At 42.2% G+C, this 14,625-nt stretch overlaps 1 protein-coding gene across 3 annotated transcripts in view; it reads right to left on the bottom strand.

The window, feature by feature from the left end:
- LOC124160095 (intraflagellar transport protein 88 homolog) overlaps positions 1-14,625 on the bottom strand; it is a 171,275-nt gene that overhangs the window by 63,086 nt on the left and 93,564 nt on the right. For all 3 annotated transcript variants that reach the window (XM_046535816.1, XM_046535818.1, XM_046535817.1), the window contains one exon: positions 1,615-1,726. In XM_046535816.1, the coding sequence (XP_046391772.1) occupies positions 1,615-1,726 (112 nt within the window). The remainder of the gene's footprint in view (positions 1-1,614; positions 1,727-14,625) is intronic.

The following is a 14,625-nucleotide window of genomic DNA, read 5'->3' as shown; positions in this document are numbered from 1 at the left end:
TTCCACCTCCCAGATTTTCCCTTCTACTCCACAGATCACCTATAAATAATAAGTAATCGCCATGCCTCCTGCAGTCCGTCATCCCCCACTCCATGCATCCCACCATTCTTTGACCCATTACTCTCTCTTCGATGAATGTTTCAAAGTGTCAATTCTTGCATCTCTTCCCCCCAATCCACCCTCAATCCCCACACCCTCCAATTAGCATTTGCATTTGACACCTACAAGCGAGTTGCTCCCCTGGGTTGAAAGCTTCCTCCTAGCCCACTCCCCCATCTCTCACCTCTCTCCCCCATCCCCCTCACTCCTCCCTTTTCCTGCTCCCCATTCATTTGTTTCTTGTTAGATGTTGAGAAAAAAAGCCATTGGCTTCAAAAAGCTCCAAAAAATTATTTCCCGTGTGGGTGTTACTTTTTGTGTGTTTCTGTTTCAGTGATGGTGACTCGCTCCTGCACCATTATAATGCGCTACACGCATCATTTTTTGACATTATTGTGTCTATATATTAAGGATGAGTTGGTTCATAGATTTTTTTGGTTCTCTGCACTGGTATGGTTCTCCCCCATTGGTTTTCCGTTCTCGACACTCGCTTTGAAGGACGAACTCTCTTTTCTAAATCAATGGCAAATTTAAATGAAGAACCACAAGAAGTGAATGAAAATAATAAAACTAAAGATTTAAATAAGCAGGAAAGCACTGTAAAAAACTTAAGACCATCTCCATAATTTTATTTAGTAAAAAAGTTTAAATAACATGTTGTTAAAGAATGCATGATTGACCAATGTGTCACATGACATTGGGCAGCCACTGGTTCTTTCTCAATGTTTTGATTTTAAAAATTAAACATTTTCACCCTATCTGGGTCTAATCTATTCTTTTTTGACATAAATATTGCCTGCAGTACTGAACAGGTGTTCACTAAAAACAGCAGTGGTCGATGTAGATTTGAAGTGAAATATGCTTAGAGCACAGTTTATAAACTGCGTAGTAGATTGTTAGCATAGCATCAGGATCAATAGAGAAACTCCCGATGACATCATCCGTTAATATGTTGTAACTTTTAAGTCAGTTCAAAATACATGTATGTATAATGTATTCTGCCATGTAACTTAAATTCTTACATTAATTGACAACTTATGTGCATGCCTCACTGCCACAGTTCTTATGACGTCAACACTAAACTGCTCAACATGCCGGTACAGAGTCACACGTCCATGGCTTAGCCTAGATGGTAGATATGCTGGGTGCTGCTGTTCACACATGAAAGACCACTTTCAGACTCAATGATTTTCCACTGGCCACCATCCACGGCATGACAAACGACATTGCAGAGTTGTCTCATCTGAGCGCTGCCTGAATTTCACGTGAATGGTGGCTGGCAAACATCCATTTTGTTAGAAAGGTTATCGTATCATTGTGTATTTCACGATGCAGATGGTGCATCCCCGGGCCAGATTGAAATGAGCGCTGTGCTGTCAATGGCACAATTCGACTCATTTGAGGACATCCATAGAGACCTTTGGTAATTTGAAAGCATGGGGAATATATGGAATATGGCTCTACATGTGTTTTACTGTGTAATTTTCACAGTTACTAAAAGTTAGGTCAACTCACGTCTGTAAGGTACTGATGAGCAAGCTGTCTCTCACCATCCGCATCATACAGCATGCCCACTTTTTGTAGGACACCAGGGTCAGAGGGCACAATGCCCAGCAGCAGCAAGAACCTGAAAGGAACTGCATTGTTATGCATGCATGCCATAATTCTAATTGATTCTATTAAAAAAAATGGCCTTTGATGCCCTCCTGACAATAGATGAGCACTTGACGGCCACCTCACATTAGAATGTTGGCAGAGTGGATTTTTTTTTCATTTATTTCAGATTTCCAATTTAACCCATTTATACCGAAGGTTTAAAAAATGCGAATTTTACCCTGATTTTTACATATTGTCGATAAAAATACGTATCAAAACAATATCCGAAAGAAAAAACAATATATCTCTTGCCAATAATTAATTACGAGGTGTTCCAAAAATGGAACACTAGGCAAATCCACTACTATGACGTACGCATTATTAACATACAAAAAATTTGATTCAGACTTTTATTAACTCACTTTTAAGAATGATATCCAGGTGAACACGTAATATGCAAAGATGCAATGCAAATTTTACATTGAAAAGTGATATTTTTGTGACATTGGACACAGCGAGTTCGCTTTCTCTGCTTTATATTCTAATGATTCATGTCGTCATGACATGATTCAAGTTTACGATTCATAGGTGGTTTCCCTTTCCCACCAGGCTCAGTAGTACAGTAAAACCTCTTTACATCGTAATGGAGGGGACCAAAATTTGGGCATTTTGATGTATGGAGGTTCACTATAGAGAGGTTTTAGTGATAGGTACCATTTTATTGATAAACCAGAATATTAATATATTTAAACATACATGCATGCATTAGTGAACATATATTTACAATTTAATGATTACACAAAGGTAAAAGTAACTTGTTCAAGAGGGCTTTTTAAGAAAGAAATTAGTTATTGGGTTTGCTTTAACCTTTTTAAAACTCTTTCGATGTAATGTTTTTAATTCTATTGAATACAATCATATTATGATCGCATTCCTCCATGCTTAATAAAAACCATTTAATTATGTTCAATAAATCCTCAACCTCTGTTTTGGTGGGAACTGTAACTGATTCCTCATTACCAACATCTTCCTCTAAATTCATCTCTTACTGTATCCTGCAAGATATATACATCTCCTTCACCACTATCTTCCAACTCATGTGGGGAACAAATGAATAAATCATTATCAACATTTACAAAGTCTTCAAATGTTGAATTTGTGTTAACTATTTTGTTGATTTTATCGAACTGTAGGTTCATTATCAAGCATCTCATTTTCCTCCTGTTTGCTACCACCCGTAATCCCAGCCTTGATGAAGCATTTCTCAAAAATTGAGGAAAGGCACAGCCTGTGCATGGTCTGAAGGATGTTCCATGAGCACCTTTAATGTCGTTTTCACTATTCACTCTCCATAAAAAATAAATCACTAGCTGTTTTCGATAATGCCTTTTGACCAAAGAAATAATTCCCTGGTCTAAGGGTCGTAATTTACTAGTAGTGTTTGGAGGGAAGTACACAACTTTTATATTTCTAAACATAATTCTTTCATCCTCTTATTTCACTGCCCGCGTTTTTTATTTGTGCAGCCTAGATATAGAGTTTCTTCTGTTTTTCCTCGGTTGTTTAAAATAGATGGTATTCCAAAGGTCACTGCTACATCTTTCTTCTACCTGCCCTCGTCGATGGCTTGGAAAAATCCTCGGAATGTTGTAATGTCAAGCAGCCGGCTTGTTTTATTTGTCGAATCCATCATCAACTTATAATTAATTAAGTAATTTTCGTATGTTTTCATATTTTATGGCAAATAATTGAAAATACTCCTTATAATATATTTTAGAAAATTGATTTATCATTCTTATAACGTATGACATGTTGAAGATTATAAAAAATAAATAAACACGTGACTATTGCAAAAAATAAACAAGAAATTGAGCGTAATTTTGAAAATTTCGTCGAATTGCCTTTCTCTAGAATACAATGCTCGTAGAGTTCCGTAGAAAAACTCTGTCGAGGGCACAAAGAAACGCTAGGTCTGCGAAATGACGTGATTTCCCAGTGTGAATGCTGGGCGAACTACTTCAGAATGCGGCAGCGACAGTAAAAAATTTCATTGCTCTACGGCGTATCAGCTAATTAGCTGTCTCTTCACCTAACATTGTCGCGCATGGAGTGATGTTCGTTCAGTATTGCTAGAAATTGACGTCCCGGACTCCCGATGGAAGAGTCAGATTTCGCGGCATAAATACGCACGCAAGACAGATGACTGTCGCTAAGCGCAATAAATTGTAAACTACGATCGTTCACGAAAGCATCGAAAAATTACCAAGGCGGCAGTGAGAAAGTGCTACACTGGAAAATATGGGAATAAAATAATTGCAAAATTGTATTTGATTTATTTCGAGTCGCAGTAAATTCATGAAATATTTTCATTTTAGAAACGGAAGCAGCAATGCGGTTGAGTAATTCTGTCTCCATAAATGGGAGTGAAGTTAGTTGAAATATTTCCGCCCGCAAGGGATTATAGGCTGCGCTGGTCGCCTCTTTTATTAACTGAACATAGTATGAAAGCAATTACAAGAAAATAAAGCCATAAGTAATAGAAAGCGAGTGCTATCGCGCAATTTTTACCATGATTCGAGAGAAAACGATGCGTTCTGTCTTCATTTACTGTCACTTAAAATGATTAGGATAGTTCGTTGCCTTTTTCTTATTTACTGTTAGGTATGCTCTCGAATGGGACAAAATGGCCCTAACTAATGGTTAACATGAAAATTACATTATAGTAAAGGTGTAAAAGAAAAGAATAAGCGTGAAACATTTATCGCTGAAAATGTCAATCCATGTTCGTTATCGCGGGTGCATTAATGGTCTCTAGTTGTCTCGGTAGGAAATGCAGAGGTAGTTAGGCCGTCTCCGGGGTCTCTCGTTGCTATGATATATAGAGGTTTTACGATATAAAGAGGTTCACTATAGAGAGGTTTTACTGTATTACCATAAGTCTCTATATAGTGACAGGCAAAACGGTGGCGAAATGCAAGAAGATGCATTGGCTTCACATCGTTTATTTTATGCAATTGCCAAGCATTTTGTAAAGCCAGCTCAAAGCAGTATAACCAGGGGGCTCGATTACCATTTCTTTCCACAGATTGATGCTTGATACTTGTCAATATTTTCATCAGCTCGGTCCACTCCTCCCATGTACTGATTATAGACCTTGATTAAATTTGGCAGAGTAACTTGTATCTTTTTTTCTGCTATTGAGAATAACGACTGAGTGTTGCAAAGGATTGACACCGACATCAGAAGATGCAACAGTCACAACACTGTTATCATTCCATCTACAAACAACATTGCCTTTTCCATCAATTCGGTAATCAAATATGCCCCTAGCTTTTTTATTTAGGGTGCATCAGATGGTAAAGGAGGTTTGTCTACGTGATCTTTTCTCGCTGTGCCTGTTGCTTGGTGGCCCATTGAATCAAGTTTATCAAGGAGTGCAATGATTGTGAAAAAGTTGTCGAACACAAAATGGTATTTACCAGGGTGCTGCATTGTGAGTGCCTCAGTAAAATGCAAAACAACTGAAGCACCTACACCATAATATTGGTATTGATTGTCCGGTTTTTTCCTTGATAAGGCTGAAACCAGCAAATTTAGCCTAGATGTGTTTGACCACACCAGAGTTTATACCCAAACCGAATAGGCTTACCCGAATGAACTGTTTGCACCCGTGAAGGCCAAAATAGGGAATCAAGGCCTCACCTAAGCTGAAGTATATTTCATTTGGTACACATTTTATACATCTGTCATTAAGACACTCAATTAGAGGTCGCAGCTAGGAAAACTTGTCCATGTGGTTTAAGTTAGAATTGTTAGCAAAATGCAAATTTTAAAATATTGTTTCAAATCAGTCACGTCTCATTGCACCACTAACTAGAAAATTATTCGAATATGGTCTTTGCTCCCAAAACATACGTCGTTCCGGAACCAAGAATTAACCACTCAAGAAAATCATTCCCAAAAAACACCGGAAGTCAGTTCAAGGATCACTTCAATATCTAGAAAGAGTTCTAAATATTCTGTAGGACTTTTCCTTTCCATGATTTTTTCGTCTGAAACTATACCTCCTACTGGTTTGGCAGTCAGATCGGCTTTCTTCCATTTGCGCAAAACTTTGGTTACCTTTTTTCTTTGAGCAAGAAGAGGTCGATGCAAAGCTGAAGCCGATACGTCATTTTCAGTACCTAGTATCATCATCCAGTATCAGGAAAAGGTCAGCATGGTCAAAGTTCTCGTCAGAAGAACCATGAATTAGATGAGCAGAAGCGCGCAACAAATGAACCAGGAAGATTATTAATTTTTCCACATCTAATGGCTTACATGATTTAAAATTTAAGTGAATATTTCAGTGCACCTGAATGCACGCATAATAGAAGTGGATTTGCCTAGTGTTCCAAAAATGGAACACTGTTAAATAAAAGCTTCTAACTAAAACAAAATTCATTTTTTCTTAATATTATTAATTTTGCACTATAGGTTAACTATTACTGAACATGCAGGGAAAAATTTATAAAATTTGGGTAAAATGGCAAATAGTTATTAATATAACATTAGAGATGGTCTCAGAAAAACTGCCTTGAAAAAAAAGGCCGATATTTCTCAACACACTGGCTGCGATGGGTTGGCAAAACTGACTAAATCTTTGCGCCCCATAATACATCATATCTTTATAAAGTGGTACAAAAAGAAAACCTTGGTATATTGTTTTATAATGAGTCCTAGTCATTAAATTAGAAAGTCGCGTCAGGTGTTCCAAAAATGGAACACTAGGCATAAATGGGTTAAACCTATCAAAATAAGCTACCAGGAAAGAGTCAATATAGCAAAAGAAATCATGTTCATTTTAAAACTTCACTTAAGTGCATTAACACGTTCCATGCGGGTGGCATCATAAGATGTCACGAATGTCTTCCATTGGTGGCGGGTGGCATCATAAGATGTCACGAATGTCTTCCATTGGTGGCGGGTGGCATCATAAGATGTCACGAATGTCTTCCATTGGTGGCGGGTGGCATCATAAGATGTCACGAATGTCTTCCATTGGTGGCGGGTGGCATCATAAGATGTCACGAATGTCTTCCATTGGTGGCGGGTGGCATCATAAGATGTCACGAATGTCTTCCATTGGTGGCGGGTGGCATCATAAGATGTCACGAATGTCTTCCATTGGTGGCGGGTGGCATCATAAGATGTCACGAATGTCTTCCATTGGTGGCGGGTGGCATCATAAGATGTCACGAATGTCTTCCATTGGTGGCGGGTGGCATCATAAGATGTCACGAATGTCTTCCATTGGTGGCGGGTGGCATCATAAGATGTCACGAATGTCTTCCATTGGTGGCGGGTGGCATCATAAGATGTCACGAATGTCTTCCATTGGTGGCGGGTGGCATCATAAGATGTCACGAATGTCTTCCATTGGTGGCGGGTGGCATCATAAGATGTCACGAATGTCTTCCATTGGTGGCGGGTGGCATCATAAGATGTCACGAATGTCTTCCATTGGTGGCGGGTGGCATCATAAGATGTCACGAATGTCTTCCATTGGTGGCGGGTGGCATCATAAGATGTCACGAATGTCTTCCATTGGTGGCGGGTGGCATCATAAGATGTCACGAATGTCTTCCATTGGTGGCGGGTGGCATCATAAGATGTCACGAATGTCTTCCATTGGTGGCGGGTGGCATCATAAGATGTCACGAATGTCTTCCATTGGTGGCGGGTGACATCATAAGATGTCACGAATGTCTTCCATTGGTGGCGGGTGACATCATAAGATGTCACGAATGTCTTCCATTGGTGGCGGGTGGCATCATAAGATGTCACGAATGTCTTCCATTGGTGGCGGGTGGCATCATAAGATGTCACGAATGTCTTCCATTGGTGGCGGGTGGCATCATAAGATGTCACGAATGTCTTCCATTGGTGGCGGGTGGCATCATAAGATGTCACGAATGTCTTCCATTGGTGGCGGGTGGCATCATAAGATGTCACGAATGTCTTCCATTGGTGGCGGGTGGCATCATAAGATGTCACGAATGTCTTCCATTGGTGGCGGGTGACATCATAAGATGTCACGAATGTCTTCCATTGGTGGCGGGTGACATCATAAGATGTCACGAATGTCTTCCATTGGTGGCGGGTGGCATCATAAGATGTCACGAATGTCTTCCATTGGTGGCGGGTGGCATCATAAGATGTCACGAATGTCTTCCATTGGTGGCGGGTGGCATCATAAGATGTCACGAATGTCTTCCATTGGTGGCGGGTGGCATCATAAGATGTCACGAATGTCTTCCATTGGTGGCGGGTGGCATCATAAGATGTCACGAATGTCTTCCATTGGTGGCGGGTGGCATCATAAGATGTCACGAATGTCTTCCATTGGTGGCGGGTGGCATCATAAGATGTCACGAATGTCTTCCATTGGTGGCGGGTGGCATCATAAGATGTCACGAATGTCTTCCATTGGTGGCGGGTGGCATCATAAGATGTCACGAATGTCTTCCATTGGTGGCGGGTGGCATCATAAGATGTCACGAATGTCTTCCATTGGTGGCGGGTGGCATCATAAGATGTCACGAATGTCTTCCATTGGTGGCGGGTGGCATCATAAGATGTCACGAATGTCTTCCATTGGTGGCGGGTGGCATCATAAGATGTCACGAATGTCTTCCATTGGTGGCGGGTGGCATCATAAGATGTCACGAATGTCTTCCATTGGTGGCGGGTGACATCATAAGATGTCACGAATGTCTTCCATTGGTGGCGGGTGACATCATAAGATGTCACGAATGTCTTCCATTGGTGGCGGGTGGCATCATAAGATGTCACGAATGTCTTCCATTGGTGGCGGGTGGCATCATAAGATGTCACGAATGTCTTCCATTGGTGGCGGGTGGCATCATAAGATGTCACGAATGTCTTCCATTGGTGGCGGGTGGCATCATAAGATGTCACGAATGTCTTCCATTGGTGGCGGGTGGCATCATAAGATGTCACGAATGTCTTCCATTGGTGGCGGGTGACATCATAAGATGTCACGAATGTCTTCCATTGGTGGCGGGTGACATCATAAGATGTCACGAATGTCTTCCATTGGTGGCGGGTGACATCATAAGATGTCACGAATGTCTTCCATTGGTGGCGGGTGGCATCATAAGATGTCACGAATGTCTTCCATTGGTGGCGGGTGGCATCATAAGATGTCACGAATGTCTTCCATTGGTGGCGGGTGGCATCATAAGATGTCACGAATGTCTTCCATTGGTGGCGGGTGGCATCATAAGATGTCACGAATGTCTTCCATTGGTGGCGGGTGGCATCATAAGATGTCACGAATGTCTTCCATTGGTGGCGGGTGACATCATAAGATGTCACGAATGTCTTCCATTGGTGGCGGGTGACATCATAAGATGTCACGAATGTCTTCCATTGGTGGCGGGTGGCATCATAAGATGTCACGAATGTCTTCCATTGGTGGCGGGTGGCATCATAAGATGTCACGAATGTCTTCCATTGGTGGCGGGTGGCATCATAAGATGTCACGAATGTCTTCCATTGGTGGCGGGTGGCATCATAAGATGTCACGAATGTCTTCCATTGGTGGCGGGTGGCATCATAAGATGTCACGAATGTCTTCCATTGGTGGCGGGTGGCATCATAAGATGTCACGAATGTCTTCCATTGGTGGCGGGTGGCATCATAAGATGTCACGAATGTCTTCCATTGGTGGCGGGTGGCATCATAAGATGTCACGAATGTCTTCCATTGGTGGCGGGTGGCATCATAAGATGTCACGAATGTCTTCCATTGGTGGCGGGTGGCATCATAAGATGTCACGAATGTCTTCCATTGGTGGCGGGTGGCATCATAAGATGTCACGAATGTCTTCCATTGGTGGCGGGTGACATCATAAGATGTCACGAATGTCTTCCATTGGTGGCGGGTGACATCATAAGATGTCACGAATGTCTTCCATTGGTGGCGGGTGACATCATAAGATGTCACGAATGTCTTCCATTGGTGGCGGGTGACATCATAAGATGTCACGAATGTCTTCCATTGGTGGCGGGTGACATCATAAGATGTCACGAATGTCTTCCATTGGTGGCGGGTGGCATCATAAGATGTCACGAATGTCTTCCATTGGTGGCGGGTGGCATCATAAGATGTCACGAATGTCTTCCATTGGTGGCGGGTGACATCATAAGATGTCACGAATGTCTTCCATTGGTGGCGGGTGACATCATAAGATGTCACGAATGTCTTCCATTGGTGGCGGGTGGCATCATAAGATGTCACGAATGTCTTCCATTGGTGGCGGGTGACATCATAAGATGTCACGAATGTCTTCCATTGGTGGCGGGTGGCATCATAAGATGTCACGAATGTCTTCCATTGGTGGCGGGTGGCATCATAAGATGTCACGAATGTCTTCCATTGGTGGCGGGTGACATCATAAGATGTCACGAATGTCTTCCATTGGTGGCGGGTGACATCATAAGATGTCACGAATGTCTTCCATTGGTGGCGGGTGGCATCATAAGATGTCACGAATGTCTTCCATTGGTGGCGGGTGGCATCATAAGATGTCACGAATGTCTTCCATTGGTGGCGGGTGACATCATAAGATGTCACGAATGTCTTCCATTGGTGGCGGGTGGCATCATAAGATGTCACGAATGTCTTCCATTGGTGGCGGGTGACATCATAAGATGTCACGAATGTCTTCCATTGGTGGCGGGTGACATCATAAGATGTCACGAATGTCTTCCATTGGTGGCGGGTGGCATCATAAGATGTCACGAATGTCTTCCATTGGTGGCGGGTGGCATCATAAGATGTCACGAATGTCTTCCATTGGTGGCGGGTGGCATCATAAGATGTCACGAATGTCTTCCATTGGTGGCGGGTGGCATCATAAGATGTCACGAATGTCTTCCATTGGTGGCGGGTGGCATCATAAGATGTCACGAATGTCTTCCATTGGTGGCGGGTGGCATCATAAGATGTCACGAATGTCTTCCATTGGTGGCGGGTGGCATCATAAGATGTCACGAATGTCTTCCATTGGTGGCGGGTGGCATCATAAGATGTCACGAATGTCTTCCATTGGTGGCGGGTGGCATCATAAGATGTCACGAATGTCTTCCATTGGTGGCGGGTGACATCATAAGATGTCACGAATGTCTTCCATTGGTGGCGGGTGACATCATAAGATGTCACGAATGTCTTCCATTGGTGGCGGGTGGCATCATAAGATGTCACGAATGTCTTCCATTGGTGGCGGGTGGCATCATAAGATGTCACGAATGTCTTCCATTGGTGGCGGGTGGCATCATAAGATGTCACGAATGTCTTCCATTGGTGGCGGGTGGCATCATAAGATGTCACGAATGTCTTCCATTGGTGGCGGGTGGCATCATAAGATGTCACGAATGTCTTCCATTGGTGGCGGGTGGCATCATAAGATGTCACGAATGTCTTCCATTGGTGGCGGGTGACATCATAAGATGTCACGAATGTCTTCCATTGGTGGCGGGTGGCATCATAAGATGTCACGAATGTCTTCCATTGGTGGCGGGTGGCATCATAAGATGTCACGAATGTCTTCCATTGGTGGCGGGTGGCATCATAAGATGTCACGAATGTCTTCCATTGGTGGCGGGTGGCATCATAAGATGTCACGAATGTCTTCCATTGGTGGCGGGTGGCATCATAAGATGTCACGAATGTCTTCCATTGGTGGCGGGTGACATCATAAGATGTCATCAGTAGTACATCGTTTCGTACAACGGTATTATCCGTTCCTGAATTCTTTTATATCCTCTTATCTTTGTTTTTTTTTTTTCGCAATTTTTTCAATATTTTGGGTCATGCTTTTCGTCACCTCATGTATTTTTTTCTTATTTCTTTGTTATCATTGCGTGATATTAGTGTATTGATGTAACGACGGGCAGGGAGGAACTCATAGGTGTTTCACCTGGTCAATATGAGTTTCATGGTGAGTTTTTTTCCTCGCTCCAAAATTGCTACATATCCTCGCTCCTCCGCTCCGATGCAGCACACAATTACCGATCCAGTGTTTATAAAACGTTAGCAGCACATGATAATTTGAGCTTCCTTCGCAGGAGGTCTTACACTGTTTCTTATACCTCGCTCACCTTACCCCTTCCGTCCATTCGAATGAAGAGTCCATTTTACAAATTGTCTGGAAAATTCTCTGTTACGGGGCTTACTCCCGGAGGTTGAAACATTGTTTCATTACTACCCTCATTCCACACATGCTTCCTTCAAATGTTAGTCGCGAATGGTGCTCTGTCCTACCACACGGCATTCTGATTCTGCACCTCAGCTCAAGAGTTCAGCTTACATACGTGCTGCCGTGACATATTGTGTTTTCGACTGTAGGCGTTCAAAATGCATAGGAAGAAATATATCTCCCATTCAGAAGATACCACCACAACCGTGCTCAATTCTGGTAAGTGTTCAACACTCATTCTTTCATGTTCAGTAGGATAAATATCTTAATAATGTATTTATATTCGTATAATAAGGAGCAGGAAATAGGAGAAAGAGAAAGTTGGAAGAAGATGAAAATGGCAAGAAAACTGAAGCAGAAACAGGACCATCTGTCTCCGGTGAGTTTCAGTATCTGCGAGTGCAGTTTGGAAAATTTATTCAATTTTAAACATCTTTTTATTTTTTGCAATAATTAAATAATTTTTGTAATCAATAACTAGGATGTTCAAATAATGATCCTTCGCGAGCCCTAACACAGAGATTGACCGAAGACGACTTGAGGAGACTACTATCTGAGACAGATTCTTCGGGAGAAGATGAGGATTTATGGGAGGAAAGCTCAGAAGACTTCCATTCTGAAATCAGCGGCAGCAAAGATGAGAGCGAGGACGAGGACCTTGGAGATTCTGAGCGTGACAGGACCAATATTTCTGCAACTGATTCCATCATTGAAACCATGGCACCAAACCCCTCGGGTACCGATAGATTTTGTGAAATGTGGAAAAATGAGCAGCCTGCTATCACACGGATGCCATTTGCTGGTTGTCCCGGGCAGAAGGAATCCCCTGCTGGCAATCACCCACGCGAATATTTTGACCTCATAGCCAATGAGGCATTTTACGACCTCTTAGTTTCAGAAACCAACATGCAGGCTGAGACCCTTCAATCGCCAAATGTTTCGCCACATGCCAGAATAGCCGATAGGAAACATATGTCGAGAGACGAATTTCAAAAGTTCCTTGGTTTATTGTTCCACATGGGAACAATTAGGCTTAATAGAATCCAGGATTATTGGAAAAAGGAAGATTTATTCAATTTAACGTGCTTTTCACAGTACATGCCTCGCGATAGGTTTCTTGGCATTTTGCAAACGCTTCATTTCGCTGCAAATCCTACGGAAAATGAGCCTCTACCAGAAGACAAATTGTTCAAAATCAGGCCATTGATTAATCATTTTCAATGTAGAATGCATTTCATTTATTCACCCGCTAAAGATTTATCGTTGGATGAATCAATGGTTTTATGGAGAGGCCGTCTGATTTTTCGACAGTACATGAAAGGAAAACGTCATAAATATGGCATTAAAATTTATTTGTTAACGGAATCATCCAGAATAGTAATTCGAATGCTGGTATACACTGGGTCAGCAGATAAGGAAGTAGGAGGGCAGGGGCATGTAAGAAATGTAGTACATAAACTACTTCAGGGCAGAGAGGGTTTTGGCCATTCTGTTTATTTAGATAATTACTTCAGCAGTGTGCAGTTGTCTAGAGAACTTCTGGGAAAGGAAATATATTGCACAGGCACATTGCGGGTAAACAGAGCAGGGAATCCCAAGGAAATTGTGTCCCAAAAAATTAAGAAGGGTGAAATAGTAAAGCAGTGGAGTCATGATGGCATCTGCGTCTTGAAATGGAGGGACAAACGGGACGTTTTGGTCATCACCTCCGAGTATGGGAGCCAGTTGCTTGAGGTCCCGAACAGAAAAGGAATAGTGAAATTAAAACCGGAGGCGATAGTTATGTATAACAAATTTATGAGAGGCATTGATCACGGCGACCAAATGCTAGCATATTACCCCTGTGAGCATAAATCGGTCAAGTGGTATAAGAAATTAGGAATACACATCTTTCAGTTGATCATTATAAATAGTTACTTATTGTATCAAAAATACAGTGGACAAAAAAACACTGTACGAGTTCTGCATAGAGCTAATACGATCCCTGGTAGGAGCACAAACAGGCCCTACCTCACGTCCATCCACACCCAAGCCCCCCGAATCTCATTTTCCCGCTTTCTTTCCTGCCAACGGGGGGAATAGACGGAAACAAAAGCGATGCCGCGTTTGTCACACCAAAGGAGTCAGGAAGACCGTCACCACTTTCTGCCCAGATTGTCCGGATGAGCCCGGATTATGTCTTCGTCCCTGCTTCATTGAATATCATGGGAAGATGCCAGAGAAATAATGAATACAGGCATCCCCGGAGTTACGTATGTCTCGACTTATGTAAATCCGTACTTACGTAAGCGATAACCGTATTTCAAATGATTCCGTTAATTTTCGAATGCGAGCGCGAAGAAGTAGATATTCGCTCGTACAACCTATGGTAGAAAAAATATCGAATAGTTATAGAGTTTTTTACGTGCTAAAAATAACGAAGTGACCCATTTTTGTCATTCCTCGAAGGAAATTTCATTAATTTCTGAAGAAAAATCGCTTATAAATCCCAGGTCAGCAATCAACGTGAAAATTTGCAGTTCTAGCGATGGATGTGGTGGCGTATGTGGTTGCGCTCATTTCTTTACGATACAACTTGTTATACAGCAATCTCTGAAGCGCCAACGCAAAGGTTCGACTTACGTAAATTTCGACTTACGCATAGTCTGCCGGAACGCATCTCTTAC

This window comes from Ischnura elegans, chromosome 6 (assembly GCF_921293095.1).
Source record: "Ischnura elegans chromosome 6, ioIscEleg1.1, whole genome shotgun sequence".
Taxonomy (NCBI): Eukaryota; Metazoa; Arthropoda; class Insecta; order Odonata; family Coenagrionidae; genus Ischnura; species Ischnura elegans.
Note: the sequence above shows the minus strand (reverse complement) of the source record. Positions and strands in the feature narration are given on the sequence as shown.